General features: G+C 45.8%; 1 protein-coding gene across 3 annotated transcripts in view; it reads left to right on the plus strand.

The window, feature by feature from the left end:
* The window catches only part of GAS7 (growth arrest specific 7), a 282620-nt gene that overhangs the window by 137189 nt on the left and 131999 nt on the right, over positions 1-13432 (plus strand). The window contains exon 1 of one of the 3 annotated variants that reach the window (XM_017531435.1): positions 4697-4746. The exons of the other annotated variants lie outside the window; for them this stretch is intronic. Within the exon in view, the coding sequence (XP_017386924.1) occupies positions 4712-4746 (35 nt within the window). The 5' untranslated portion in view covers positions 4697-4711. Of the gene's footprint in view, positions 1-4696; positions 4747-13432 lie in introns of those variants that run through there. 3 annotated transcript variants of the gene reach the window in all.

The raw sequence follows: 13432 nt of genomic DNA on the forward strand, positions 1-13432 counted from the left end.
CTCTGTACCCCAGGCTGAAGTGCAGTGGTCATACTTCACTGCAGCCTCAACTTTCTGGGCTCAAGCAGTCCTCCCACGTCAGCCTCCTGAGTAGCTGGGACTACAGGTGTGCACCATCATGCCTGGCTAAGTTTTTGGCTTTTTGTAGAGATAGGATCTCACTCTGTTCCCCAGGCTGAAGTGTGGTGGGATGGGCATGGTTTATTGCATCCTCTACAGGTGTGCACCACTACAGGTGTTTACCATCATGCCTGGCTAATTTTAAAAGTTTCTGTAGAGACAGGCTGTCACCATGTTGCCCAGGCTGGTTTCAAACTCTGGAGCTCAAGCAGTCTTCCCACCTCACCCTCTCAAGTAGCTGGGACTACAGGCATGTACCACCATGCCTGGCTAATTTTGAAATTTTTTGTAGAGATGGGGTCTCACTATGTTGCCCAGACTAGGCTTAAACATCTTGGCTCAAGCAATCCTCCTGCCCTGACCTCACAAAGTGCTGGGATTACAGGTATAAGCCACTGTACCCGGACAATGGACCCTGTTCTAGAAAAAGGTTATATGACTATGATCTAAGTGCCTGTGAATGATATATATAGTCTGTAGGGGCTGGGAGATTCAGAATTGGGGATAATTCACTTCTAACTGGTGGGTCAAAAGAAAGTGTAACGAAGGAATCCTTTATAGGGGTTGTTGACTGAGACAGAGGTAAAAAGGGAGATTCTAAAAAAGGAGATTGGGACCAGGTAAAGCAGTATTTTCCAAACCATACGTCATGAGCCACACGGTGCAAGTAATCAGTGTCAACCCACACATAAACCAGAACGGGCAAATATCAGAGTGGGTTACGTGTGGCAAGGGCAAGCATTGTTGCATGAAACTTTCGTTCTGTTTGTATATTGAGTTGTGAAGTAAAATGTGTTGTTTTTTTTTTGTTATTTTTTTGGTGAATCAGACTTTGAGGATAAAGTTTGAGAACTGCTGGCCTCCAGCGGTGGCTGAATGGGCCTGGACTGTTCTCTGGGAGGTGGCTGCAGATTTCCTGGTGGAGGAGAACCTGGCCAACCTGGAAAGGGAAGAGACAGGTTTTCAGTGGGGTGGGGATCAGGATGCAATGTCAGTTTGGGAAGCTGACGTGCAGCGCGGTGCAGACAGGGATGAACAAGCCAGTTGGGAAGCGGGAAGTCTGGGGATGGGAAGGTGGCCAGAGCCTGAGGTCGGCCAGGGGACAGTTCCCGTGGGCAGAGCGAGAAAGCCTATGGTCAGTCACATCCCTGTGCACTCTTCCCAGCGGCCCTAGAGCAGACGTTCCCATTCTCCTTACTTCTGCAGGTTTGGGTTCCTTGCACCTCCCACAAGGCATGGATCCAACCTTCCTTCCCACCATGCCCTCTGATTTCAGGTGCTAGCTTCCAGCGCTTGCCCTTGCTACCCCCTGGGCGTCTCTCAGCTAACCATGATGGTTGTGTCATTTCGCCTTCAGCCCCAAGGACATGCACTTGGCCTCCCTGAGGCCACTGTGCCTGGCTGGCTTCCTCCTCCATCCCCAGATTCCCGCTCTTCCATCAGCCTGCTTGTTGCGTGGCGTCGCCCCCGACTGCTTTCTCCTGGTGGTGCTTGCCTCGTTCCTTGACCTGTTTCAGCGTTCTCGTGCACCTCCTCCACTTCCAAACCTTCTCGGCTGATGGGGTGCTCCTCCTCTCAGAGACTGAGTAGGGCAGACTTTCCAGGGTCCCTTCTGCCTCAGGAATCTTGTTTTGTGCCTCCAAAGACAAGTCATCTGAAGAGGGGTTCCCTGGTTCTAATGAATTAAATACCACCACGTCTGCCCCGTAGAAGAGAAGGTTAGGCCCAGGCTCAGGAAGCCCAGTGCTTGGGTGGGTGGGAGCGGGCCACATATTTGCAGCCCTTGGGTGGGGTTCACAGATCGCCTGGAAGCTGGCATCCAGCTGTACCCACCGGTATAAGAGGTCCTGGCTAAAAGGATGGGTGGTAGGGGGCAGACGTCCTGATTGGTACTTTAGTCCAAGGTGGTGGTATTCAATTCGTTAGAACCAGGGAACCCCCTCTTCAAATGACTGCTCATAAAGGTCCCCGACAGTTACCATCAGGGGTTGCACACTGGTGGCCTGTATGCAAAATCAAATGCAGAATTATGGGGTTTTTTTTTTTTTGGTGGTTTTGTTTTTGTTTTTTGCCCGTGGTTTCGTTTAAAAACATTTGAGTTGGTTGCCAACATCTTAAAATCCAGATTTCCAGCTTCTCTTGCAAAAACGAGAAGCTCTAGCAACACCGAGCCTGCTGTCCTGCCTGGCAACAATATGCTGATGATAAGGAGGGGGCTGCCAATGTGCGCAGTCCCCACCCAGCTCTGCTGTTACAGCGCTAAGGCCAATAGCAGAACAGTTGCCGTTATTCATTTCGTTTGGATTCCTTTTCTTATGGTTAGGGAAAGCAGGAAATAGTCCCTGCACCCACGTCTATGAAAAGAAAGTAAGAGGGGCCATGCTTTTCCAAAAAAAAAAAAAAAAAAGTTAAAAGAGTCTATTTCTTTCTGAAAGTGATGTTTCCTAAAGATTAATCTTCTGCGTCCAGAGGTCGTTTTAGAACAGACCGCCTTTGTTTCTCTTTTGAAATCAGTGGTTCTCAAAGTGGAGTGCCTATGTGTGCAGCAGCTGCATCTACCCAGACCTACAGATCCAGAAGCTTGGAGGGTGGGCCTGGCAGACTGTGTCTTGACAGCCTTTCTGATGCGTGCTGAAGCTTGAGAATCACCACTCTGATGCTCAGGGGATGGATAGGATGCCAGCAACTCTGATTGTCACTTTCCTTTCTTTTAAGGCCCATGGGGAGAGAGGTGAGGTTCCCTAGCCAGAGAGGAGGAGTTAAGGATCTCACTCCCATGCCCCTCCAGGCAGAGTCGGTACCCGCAGAGAGGGCTGGAGGAGTTCTTCCAGCTTCTGCGATCTCAGCAAATCCCAGTACCTTTTTTTCTAGCCACTTTGGGCCCCACGGATGCCACATTGATGAAGAGGCCTGGTGCCTCCAGCTTTTCTGGAGAGTTGGTTCCTGGGCTCCCTTCCCATGGGGCCAGTGGCATGGGACGCTACAAACAAGGATAGGGAACGGAATCACATCAAGAGGGGCCAGGCTGGCTGCCTAGACTTCTCCAGGGTGACCAAGCATTCAGGCGCTGGGGGTCCTTGGGTGAAAATATGCCAGTTCTTTAAAATCATATAGGCAAGAGCCAGCCACATAGGTACGTTTCACATCTAGCATTGTAACTCAGACTGCTGTTTTCATGAAAGATGACTTGCCCTCCTTCAGCTTTCTCTCTAATGGCCTTACTTTAGTGGACAGTCCACATGAGCCAGGAAACCACGTCTTTGCCAAGTGTATGTACTTGGGGGGCCCTAGGCTCTTGAAGACCTTGATCTTTTCCCATTGGTCCATTTTATTCATTTGTGCTTTGGGGATTCCTGAAAGCATTTAAGTAGCCCAGACCCCTCCTAGGGTAAAATAGATAAATGTATGGACAGTGCTTTTGTCTCTACCTTCTGGTTTCCCTCTCTTCCCCTGCCTTCTCCCTTGGAGCCTGGGTGACCCCAGGAAAGTAAGAAACCCACTTTCCAGGTGAGCTGAAAACCCTACTCAGAGACCAGGAAGAACTCCATCTAGCCCATGGTATTGATTGATTGACTGACTGACGGAGTTTTGCTCTGTCACCCAGGCTTGAGTGAAATGGCAAGATCTCAGCTTACCAAAACCTCCGCTTCCTGGGTTCAAGCGATTCTCCTGCCTCAGCCTCCCGAGCAGCTGGGATTACAGGCATGCGCCATCATGCCTGGCTAATTTTGTATTTTTTTTAGTAGAGACCGGGTTTCTCCATGTTGGTTAGGCTGGTCTCGAACTCCCAATCTCAGGTGATCAGCCCACCTCAGCCTCGCAAAGTATTGGGATTACAGGCCTGAGCCACTGCGCCTGGCCACCCATATGTGTTTATTGTGTACATTTTCTGTGCCTGGGGATGGATTTGAGTAGGACACTATTGTTGTTCTCAAGGAGCTCCCATGAGTAAGAGATGAAGACCACTTATCCAAAGCCACCCAAAGGAGAGCCGCCATGCAGGTGAGGTGTGGACTGTGCATGGGGGAGGAGAAGGTGGGCGGGGCGGAGGCTAAATTGCCCAGGAGACAGCCTCAAAGGAGGCACTTGGCCCACTAGACAGAGCAAAGTGGTTCCCCTTCTGGGCTGGAGAGTTGTACCCAAGCTTTTAGAATTCAGCCTACATGGGTGGGGCTTTCAGGTGACTGAGCATGAGTGTGTCAGGGTGAGTATGGAGCCTTGGGCAGCCTGTGCTCCTTGCTTTGCATGGGTGGGCAGGGGCTGCCTTCTGGGGCTGCCAGCTCTGCCAGCTGGAAACCAAAACTGCTCACAGCTATGCAGTGTGTGGCACTCGGTTGGCATCCTTCTAGGGTGTCATTTCACTCGGAGGTGCCGGTCAGGGCTCTCTGCTGTGGAGATGCTTCTCTTGGAACTTTCCTACCCACCCTCTTAGACCTGTTTCCCCACGGGGACCCCTCCCACCAGTTAATGAGGCTCCCCACTGGCAATCTGCTATTAGAGTCTCACTGATGATCAGTTTGACAGTTGATGATCAAGCCTGGGCGGGTCATGGCTTCGACTGTAACTTCCACCCTGGAGTATTTACCTTTGGATGTGGGATTCCCAGACACGGCAGAGCAGCCTCAGGTACGATGGGAAAGTGTTTTGGGGGCTGCTTTTTGCAGTTCTTGGTCAGGGACCATGTTTGTTTTTGGGGCTCGTTTCATTCAGCCCATCAGCTTTCTGTGATTGTAGATGGAGGAATTGGGGCATAGTGTGGGGTGAGATGGAATTGGCACCAGCCTTGGAGACAGACCACTGGGTTCCAGATAACCCTGTTATAAAATGAAAATAAATACTTTTCTCCCGGAGTTTTTTATAAGGGTCAAATAAACTACTATATATCAAGTTACCAGTCCACAATAGTCCTCTAGCAACTAAAAACAACAAAAAGATAGATCTGATGGTGAGATAAAGGCAGTGAAATTGATCAGTGCTGGGGATAAAGGGAAACTTAACCCATTTTTCCTCCCTGTTATCCAACCTATCTCATTTTTTGGGAGCTTGAGCGATCAATCTGGGGTATGATAGTCTCTTGGCGTATCCTTGCCCATAACAAGAGTGTTCAAATGAAGGCATATGTAGCTATATTCGGAAGTTTACCAGGGTCTTGCACTGGTTGGTTTGCAGTTCTTAGTCAAGTTCTTGTTTTCATTTACTACACTAGCTTTCTATGGGTATAGCCCTGGTGTCCTTGGGTGTTCTTAGCCCTGTGAGTTTACTGGTCTGTTCTGATGGTTCTCCGAATTCTGGTCTTGTCATTCACGTGTTCTTTCTCTGGTTCCTTCAGTAGCCCAGTCTGTGTCAGAACAGTTAGAGGGCATCATTCTGGAGCTTTTTGCCAGGTTGTTGGGAAAGTCCCTGCAACGTGAGTGACTCAGCGTTGGTGACCTCAGTTGATGGCTTTTCTTAAGGGGATGGGAAAGTGTGGGACAAAGCTAATATATCCCTACCATTGTCTCTACCCTTTTATTTAATGCCTACAAAAATTGCATGAATTAGGTGGTGGCATTTGCATTTTCATATGTGGAAAAGAAAAAGATGAGGTTTGTAGAGGTGAGGTAACTTGGCCAAGGTCATATGGCCGAGAAGCTGGGGAACCTGCCTGTGAGCTTCCTCTTTGCTTGGCCAAAGGGCAGAAGCTGGGTTTGGGGGTAAGCACATGGATGTCTGTGGTCACCTGAATGGTTTGGAGGGCATATATCTTGTGTTCTTAGCCCCGCCCCCACCCCAGCACAATACACACCTTCTTTTGGGAATTTCTGTAGCAGAATGGAAGTTTTGGTTTCTAGAAGCTGCTGGAGTCTTCTAGGCCCACTTGTTTGAATAGAGCTTTGCATCTCAATGAGTAGGGGGAAAGAAAATAGAAGAGGATTTGCCAAAAGGGAAAATCAAGAGGGCTTATGACATCACCCCTCTTGTGTACACAGATGTTTCCTCCCTGGGCCCTTCCTTTCATGGGGCCTGCCTGGCTGCTAACAGATGGGAAGTAGCTTGAGCTTGAGCAGAAGAGAGCTGGGCCTGATGGAGAGGGTCATCTTTCACAGCAGCGTGGAGGTCAGCTTGGGGAGTGGCCTTCAATGGGGCCTTGGTTCTGCTGTGCCGTCTGACCATGGACTAGCCCCCTAGAAATGGGGGCAACGTCTGTACCCAGGTTTAGGCAGTCAGAGGGTGAGGAGAGGACTGTGTGGGTACTGGGGAGACTCGGTGGCCATTCTCTGTCTTCTGGCCTCAGTTTGCCCATTTGTAAAATGATGAGATCTGACCAGAGGATTATTAACGTGACTTCCATCTCTGATTTTTGTGTTAGCCTTGCATTGGTTGAAAAAGTCATTCTATCTTTGTTTTTGAAAAGATAAAGCACCCTCTAAGTGTCTTGCCCTTTGAAAGATAATACAATAAACCCTACCTGATAAACAGTGGTGATTTTAGGGGATGTCAAGTGTGATGGGGTATGTCAAGGGCGGGGGCGTTATTGGCCTTGTTTAAATATTTTTTGTAAGGTGATATTCATGCACTAGCTGATAATAGAAAATAAGCTTAGAATTTTTAAAAAGGCATTAGAATTAATATGCTTTTTACAGAAAACATGGAAAATATGGAAAAACAGAAGTAAGAAAATAATTAGGGGCATTCTTTTTTATGCTGCGTATATTTTTCTCCATAATTGGGATCATATGGTATATTTAGAATTGTAAATGATGATTTGCTTATTGTAAAAGTAATTTTATTTCACTTTTATTTTTTTTAGACAAAACTATCAGTTTATTAATATCGCAACCAAAAAAAAAAAGCATAGTGGAGTATTTTGTGGTTGCTGATTTTTATTTATTTATCTCATTTTACTTTAGGTTCTGGGGTACGTGTGCAGGTCATGCAGGGTTGTTGCATAGATGCACACTATATCCAGCATTTCTCCCCATGTTATCCCTCCCCACCCTTCCCACCCCGACTGTCCCTCCCCTACCCCTGCCTACTGCCTCCAGTGTGTGATGCTCCTCTCCCTGAGTCCACATGTTCTCATTGTTCAACACCCGCCTATGACTGAGAACATACGGTGCTTGGCTTTCTGTTCTTGGGTCAGTTTGCTGAGAATGATGGCTTCCAGATTCATCCATGTCCCTACAAAGGACACAAACTCATCGTTTTTTATGGCTGCATAGTATTCCATAGTGTATGTGTGCCACATTTTCTTTGTCCATTCTATCATCGATGGGCATTTGGGTTGGTTCCAGGTCTTTGCTATCGTAAACAGTGCTGCAGCGAACATACATGTGCTTGTGTCTTGTAAAAGTAATTTTAAAACACATTTTAAAAATTAAAATTATTTTATAATATTTTTAAGTAAAGTAAAATTTTAAAATTGGTGAAATAAATAGAATAAAAACAACCAGAGGAATCCCCCAACACACAGAAAAGCTTTGTTCATGTGTTTATGTCTTTAGTACTTCATTTGGGCGGGGGTGTGTTATTTTCCGTATTGAGATCATACCACATACTTTGATTTCTACAGCAGGGACAGCTCTTAGAGGGAGGATGATATAAAGAAGGTTTTGATGACAGAAAGCTTCGCCACTGGGTGGTTTATTGATCTTTCCCGATTTAAGGAAGAAAACAAGACTCGATCCATTCAATGTGAGTTTTTAACATGCAGAAAATCAAGACTGCAGTTGCACGGCAAAGAAAATGGCCAGTGTGGTGCCTTACACAGCACAGTGTTGCTTTGGTGGAGATGAAAAACAAAGACTTCTTGTTTGTGGATCCTGCCAGCACAGTGTCCCCAAAGCTTGAATAGTCCTCATTGTTGGCATGTGCCCGAACAGAAAGGGAACATCAGTTAGGCGTGGTCCTCACACACGGCCAAGGCTTCATCTGCACTGGTCTTGCAGGAGAAACCCTTCTCCTGGTTCTGAGATGGACAGGAGCAGAAAAGGAAGTGAATGAAATTCTAAGGCACCAGTCTTCACCCACAGTGAGCTGGAAAATCCACCACGCAGCACACAGTTCAACGGATTTCTGCGTTGGGAGTTTGTCTATACTGAGCAAGAAATGACTTACACGTGCATTGCATTTATATTGTCACTTCCCCATGGCCGTGTTGTCGTCCTAATTGTAATTTATCTCTCAGTGGCTGTGAGGGAAGGGGGTGGTGTCTTCACTTGGATGCCTCTAAGAGAACCGTCCTATTTTTTCATATGAAATACTAATACAACTTGATGGATTTCTATGTCTTGAATTACAAACTTTTTGGATAGAAATTCATATTTGCCATTTAGCTTCAACAGATATTTATTGAATACCCACAGCAATGGACATAACAATGACTATACCCTGTGAAGCTTTAAACTCGGTGGGATTTGTCTTCTAGCACTTTCCAAGGGGTGATGCCAGGCCCTGTATGCACTGTGATAGAGCAGTGGGCAAAACAAAATCCCTGCTGTATGGAGCTTTTATTCTAGTAGGAAGAGCTCTCTAGCCATTAATAGGGTAGAGGAGAAGTCTGAGGAAAATCTGATTTCCTTGGTAACTCTTTCTCTTTTTGCCTGTTTATATGCATTATTTATTTTTATTTGTTTTTTTGAGACAGAGTCTTGCTCTGTCGCCCAGGCTGAAGTGCAATGGTGTGATCTCTGCTTATTGTAACCTGTGCCTCCTGGGTTCAAGCAATCTGGCTGCCTCAGCCTCCAGAATAGCTGGGATTGCAGGCACCACCACCACGCCTGGCTAATTTTTGTATTTTTAGTAGAGAGACAGAGTTTCACCATGTTTACCAGGCTAGTCTTAAACTCCTGACCTCAAGTGATCTGCCCTCCTCGGCCTCCCAAAGTGCTAGGATTATAGGCGGAGCCACCACGCCCAGCCTATGTGCATGATTTTTGATTGTTTTTGTAATTGATCATTAATTTTAACCTATTTATTCTGGTCTTTAATAATTGAATACTTCTTAAACATATATGTAGACTCTTGATTTCCTTGCTTTTTGTTCTTTGCAATTTGGGGACACTTTTCCTGTTAGCCCCACAAGTCGCTGACGTAATTGTTTATACTTGCAGTTATCCACAACTACAACTAAATATGGCTTCAAATGAGCAATTTTTATGTAATCCTCACCTCATCCATTATCTTGTTGGTCATCCTTTTTATTTGGACTGGTTTTTTTGTTTCTCTGTTATGATTTTCTGTTCCTCCTTCAAAGAAATTACAGCTTCTTGCATGCTGGCAGTTTTTCTTCTGAACGATTTTCTGAGACACGCTCTTCCTTTGAGCCTTCAGGATGGTGTTTCCTCACTCTGATTTTCTATATTTCCTCTCTTTGTGCATTCTTGAACATGGCAGGATCTATGTAAACTTGGCTTGTACCAACAGAAAGCATTGACTGTCACTAGCCTTGGCACACTGTTGGCTTGGGAGAAAGGTCAGCTCCCCCCACAGTTTCCCGCCTGTAGGTCTGACGGTGTACCCATCTCTCAGTCCAGTTCCTGTTTTCTAGTTGGCTTTCACCTGGTGAACTGTCAGGTTACTACCTGGTTCTCTGATATTCTGAATTGATGGAGAACATGAAAACTCACAGTTGCTGGGGTCTCTTCTCAATGTCCTACAGCCAGAGCATTGGCTGGGCATGGCCTGTGGGGTCCATACCTCTTAGAACTGTGAGCACTCCCCACCCCCCACGTTTCTTGTTCTACCCTGCACTTCCTGCTCTCTTGTTTTCTGGGAAGTGCACTCTCTAGATGGATGATGGGCAGTCCTCTCAGCCTCTGTGCCGAGAGGAGAGGGCTGGCTGCTCTGTGTTCAGATCAGTGCAAATCCTGCATCTCAAGCTGGAGACAGGGAGTGGCAGAACTATGAAGTGCATCTCAGATTACAGGCAGGTAGTGGTGAAGGTGTGAAGTGTTATTTCCCCTTTTATAACTCATCTTGATTTGTGAGATTTTCTGCTGTTCCTTCATTGGCCTCATGGTTCTCGAGGTTTTTTGTTTGCTTCTTTTGTTTTTTCCTCTGATTCTGCTTGTCTGTCATTTTTGGAATTTGTTTTTAAGACTGGATGAGTTGTTTCCTTTTCTTTTCCTCTCACTGCTGGTTTGATAGGCGGTGTTCTGGGGCGGCTGTCAGATGCCCCTTACGCATTTCCCTGTCTCATCACCTTAACTTCCCAGCGATTCAGACACACGCTTGGTACCACGCTCCTGTCGATGTGGGGATGTGGTCAGTAGAGAATTCTAGTTTGGTTTTCTGGATTAAAGAAAAGAATCTCCAAAACCACTTTGTGGAGGCTGCATGGTGACTTTATGGGTAGCCAGAGACAGTGTTTCTCAAAGTGTGCCTAGTTTACGACTCGGGATCTCTGAGATAATTTTAGATCGTGTCAAGATGACAGTTTTAAAGTTATATTTATTTTAGTGTGTAGTAGAAGGAAACTCAAACCAAATCAAATATGTGGTTTCATAGCTATTATTGCTTAGGGCCAAACTACATTTCAGTGGGATATAAGTCAGCTTGAAAAAAGATTGAGTAAAAAATAATAAAGTTGGTACACAGTGATGGATGGAATGAGGTGTAACAGTGGGGTACGAATGGCTGCAGGAAGGGGAAACTGAGCTATGGGATCCCTTAGAATCAGGGCTGTTTGGAGGTCTTTTAAACTGCATGCTATTTCTGATATGTCCACTTGATACTGGGAATCTTTTTTTTTTTTTTTAAATTAAGACAGTTTTGCTGTGTCGCTCACGCTGGAGTGCAGTGGTGCGATCTCGGCTCACTGCAACCTCTGCCTCCCGGGTTCAAGCGATTCTCCTGCCTCCACCTCCCAAGTAGCTGAGACTACAGGCGCCCACCACCACTCCTGGCTAATTTGTGTGTGTGTATTTTTTAGTAGAGACAGGTTTCACTATATTGACCAGGATGATCTTGAACCCCTGACCTCGTGATCCACCTGCCTTGACCTCCCAAAGTGCTGGGATTACAGGCATGAGCCACCATACCTGGTCTGATACTGGGAATCTTTTATGGGGTGATTTTTTTTTTTTTTTTTTTAAGATGGAGTCTCACTTTGTCACCCAGGCTTGAGTGTAGTGGCATGATCTCAGCTCACTGTAATCTCTGACTCCTGGTTCAAGCAGTTCTCTGCCTCAGCTTCCCAAGTAGCTGGGATTACAGATACCTGCCATCACATCCAGCTAATTTTTGCATTTTTAATAGAGATGGGATTTCACCATCTTGGCCAGGCTGGTCTTGAACTCCTGACCTCGTGATCCACCTGCCTCGGCCTCCCAAAGTGCTGGGATTACAGGCGTGAACCACCACATCTGACCACACAGAAATTTTATAAGTGTCCTTGGGCTCTGCCATCATGAGTACAAGAAACTGACTGCAGCCACCTCACAGGAGCCCCCTGCCCAGCACACCCGTGGCCTGGAGCCAGCCATGGCCTATGGCCTGTCCTCTTTCTTATTTTCTTCTTTAACAGCATCTTATCTAAAGATCTTGCCAGCTGCTTGTGTGCTCGTGATCAATTTCTACACCCATCTCTCTTCCACGTTTCTCTTTCAAGATCAACGAGACACACCCTCTCTGTATTCAGTGAGCATTTTCCTGGGCATTTCACTCTGACACTCTTAACTACAGTTGAACCTCGGACAATGGATTTGAATTGCACAGATCAACTTATATGTGGATTCTTCTCAATGTATATATTGGAAAATTTTTTTGGAGATTTGAGACAATTTGAAAAAAATTGAATATGGACTCCCTAGCCTAGAAATATCAAAAAAAATTAAGAACATGTTAGACATGTCATGAATACATAAAATATGGTAGATACTGGTTTGTCATTTACACCATAAAATACATACAAATCTATAGAAAGTTAAAATTTATCAAAATTTACCCATACACACACTCAAACGGTATATGGCACCATCCACATTTAAGCAAAATGTAAGCAAAGGTAAAGATACAGTATTAATCACCACTGCGTAAAACTAGCTGTGGTATATACTGTGCTACTGGAATAATTTCATGGCCACCCCTGCTTGTTTTGCAGTGAGCTCAGGTGTTGAGACTATCGGCTTAAAATGCTGTGTGATGCTAATCTTCCCTGCGTGAACAGTTCATCACTCCAGTAAATTGGGTATCGCAGTCAAAAGTGATTGTTCACTGTTCTACCTATTTTTCAGCGTGTTTAGTGCAATGCCATAAGCCTTGAATAACACCATGGGACCCATACAGTGTGCCACTAGTGATGCTGGAAGTATTCCCCAGAAGCAGAGAAAAGTCCTGACATTACAAGAAAAAGTCAATTGCTTGTTATATACCATAGATGGAGGTCTGTCGCTGCGGTTGCCACCGTTTCAAATGATTCATCTTGTAAACAGATGATGGAAATGTATGGGATCGTAAATATGGTACAGTACTGTGCCGTGTTTTTCTCTTTCTTATGATTGCATTTATTTATTTAGAGAGAAGGTCTCACTGTGTTACCCAGGCTGGAGTGCAGTGGAAAAATTTTAGCTCACTGCAGCCTTGCCTTCCAGGGCTCAAGGTTACTCTTGTCTCAGGCTGCCTAGTAGCTAGCTGGGTCTACAGGCATGTACCATGCCAGGTTATTTTTATTTTTATTTTTACTTATTTTTCTAGAGATGGGGTCTCACTCACCAGACTGCCCAAGCTGGTCTCGAACTCCTGGGCTCAAGCGATCCTCCCACCTCAGCCTCCCAAAGTATTGGAATTATAGGCATGAGCTACTGTGCCCAGCCCTGAACAATTTTCTTAACATTTTATTTTTCTCTAGCTTACTTTAGGAATGAAGTCTGTAATAAAGATAACATACAGAATACATGTTAATCAACTGTTTATGTTATCGATAAGGCTTCCATTCAACAGTAGGCTGTTAGTAGTTAACTTTTCGGGAATTCAAAAGTTATGTACAGATTTTCAACTGCATGGGGAGGTGGGGGTTAGCACCTCTAAGCCCCCCTGTTGTTCAAGGGTTGGCTGTATTTATTTCTTCTTTTATTCTCCTCCTCATTTGGTTTCTGTGCCTGATTCTCAGAACTAACATCATTCATTCCCCATGTAGCCCCTGAGTGTCGGGCACTGGTCTGGTTAGGGGTGAAAAGGATGAAGACCTGGCTCTTGCCTTTGAGGTCTTGGAGAGGGGCCCTAGGGGTGTTGCATGCACTAATGAAAGGCACCGGGAGAGCGAGATTGGGACTGAGGAGTGCTGGGGAGAATTTATTCACACTGCATAGGCAAGAGCATGCCCCAAGGTTCA

The sequence above is a fragment of the Cebus imitator genome, unplaced genomic scaffold (genome assembly GCF_001604975.1).
Source record: "Cebus imitator isolate Cc_AM_T3 unplaced genomic scaffold, Cebus_imitator-1.0 Scaffold72, whole genome shotgun sequence".
Classification (NCBI taxonomy): Eukaryota; Metazoa; Chordata; class Mammalia; order Primates; family Cebidae; genus Cebus; species Cebus imitator.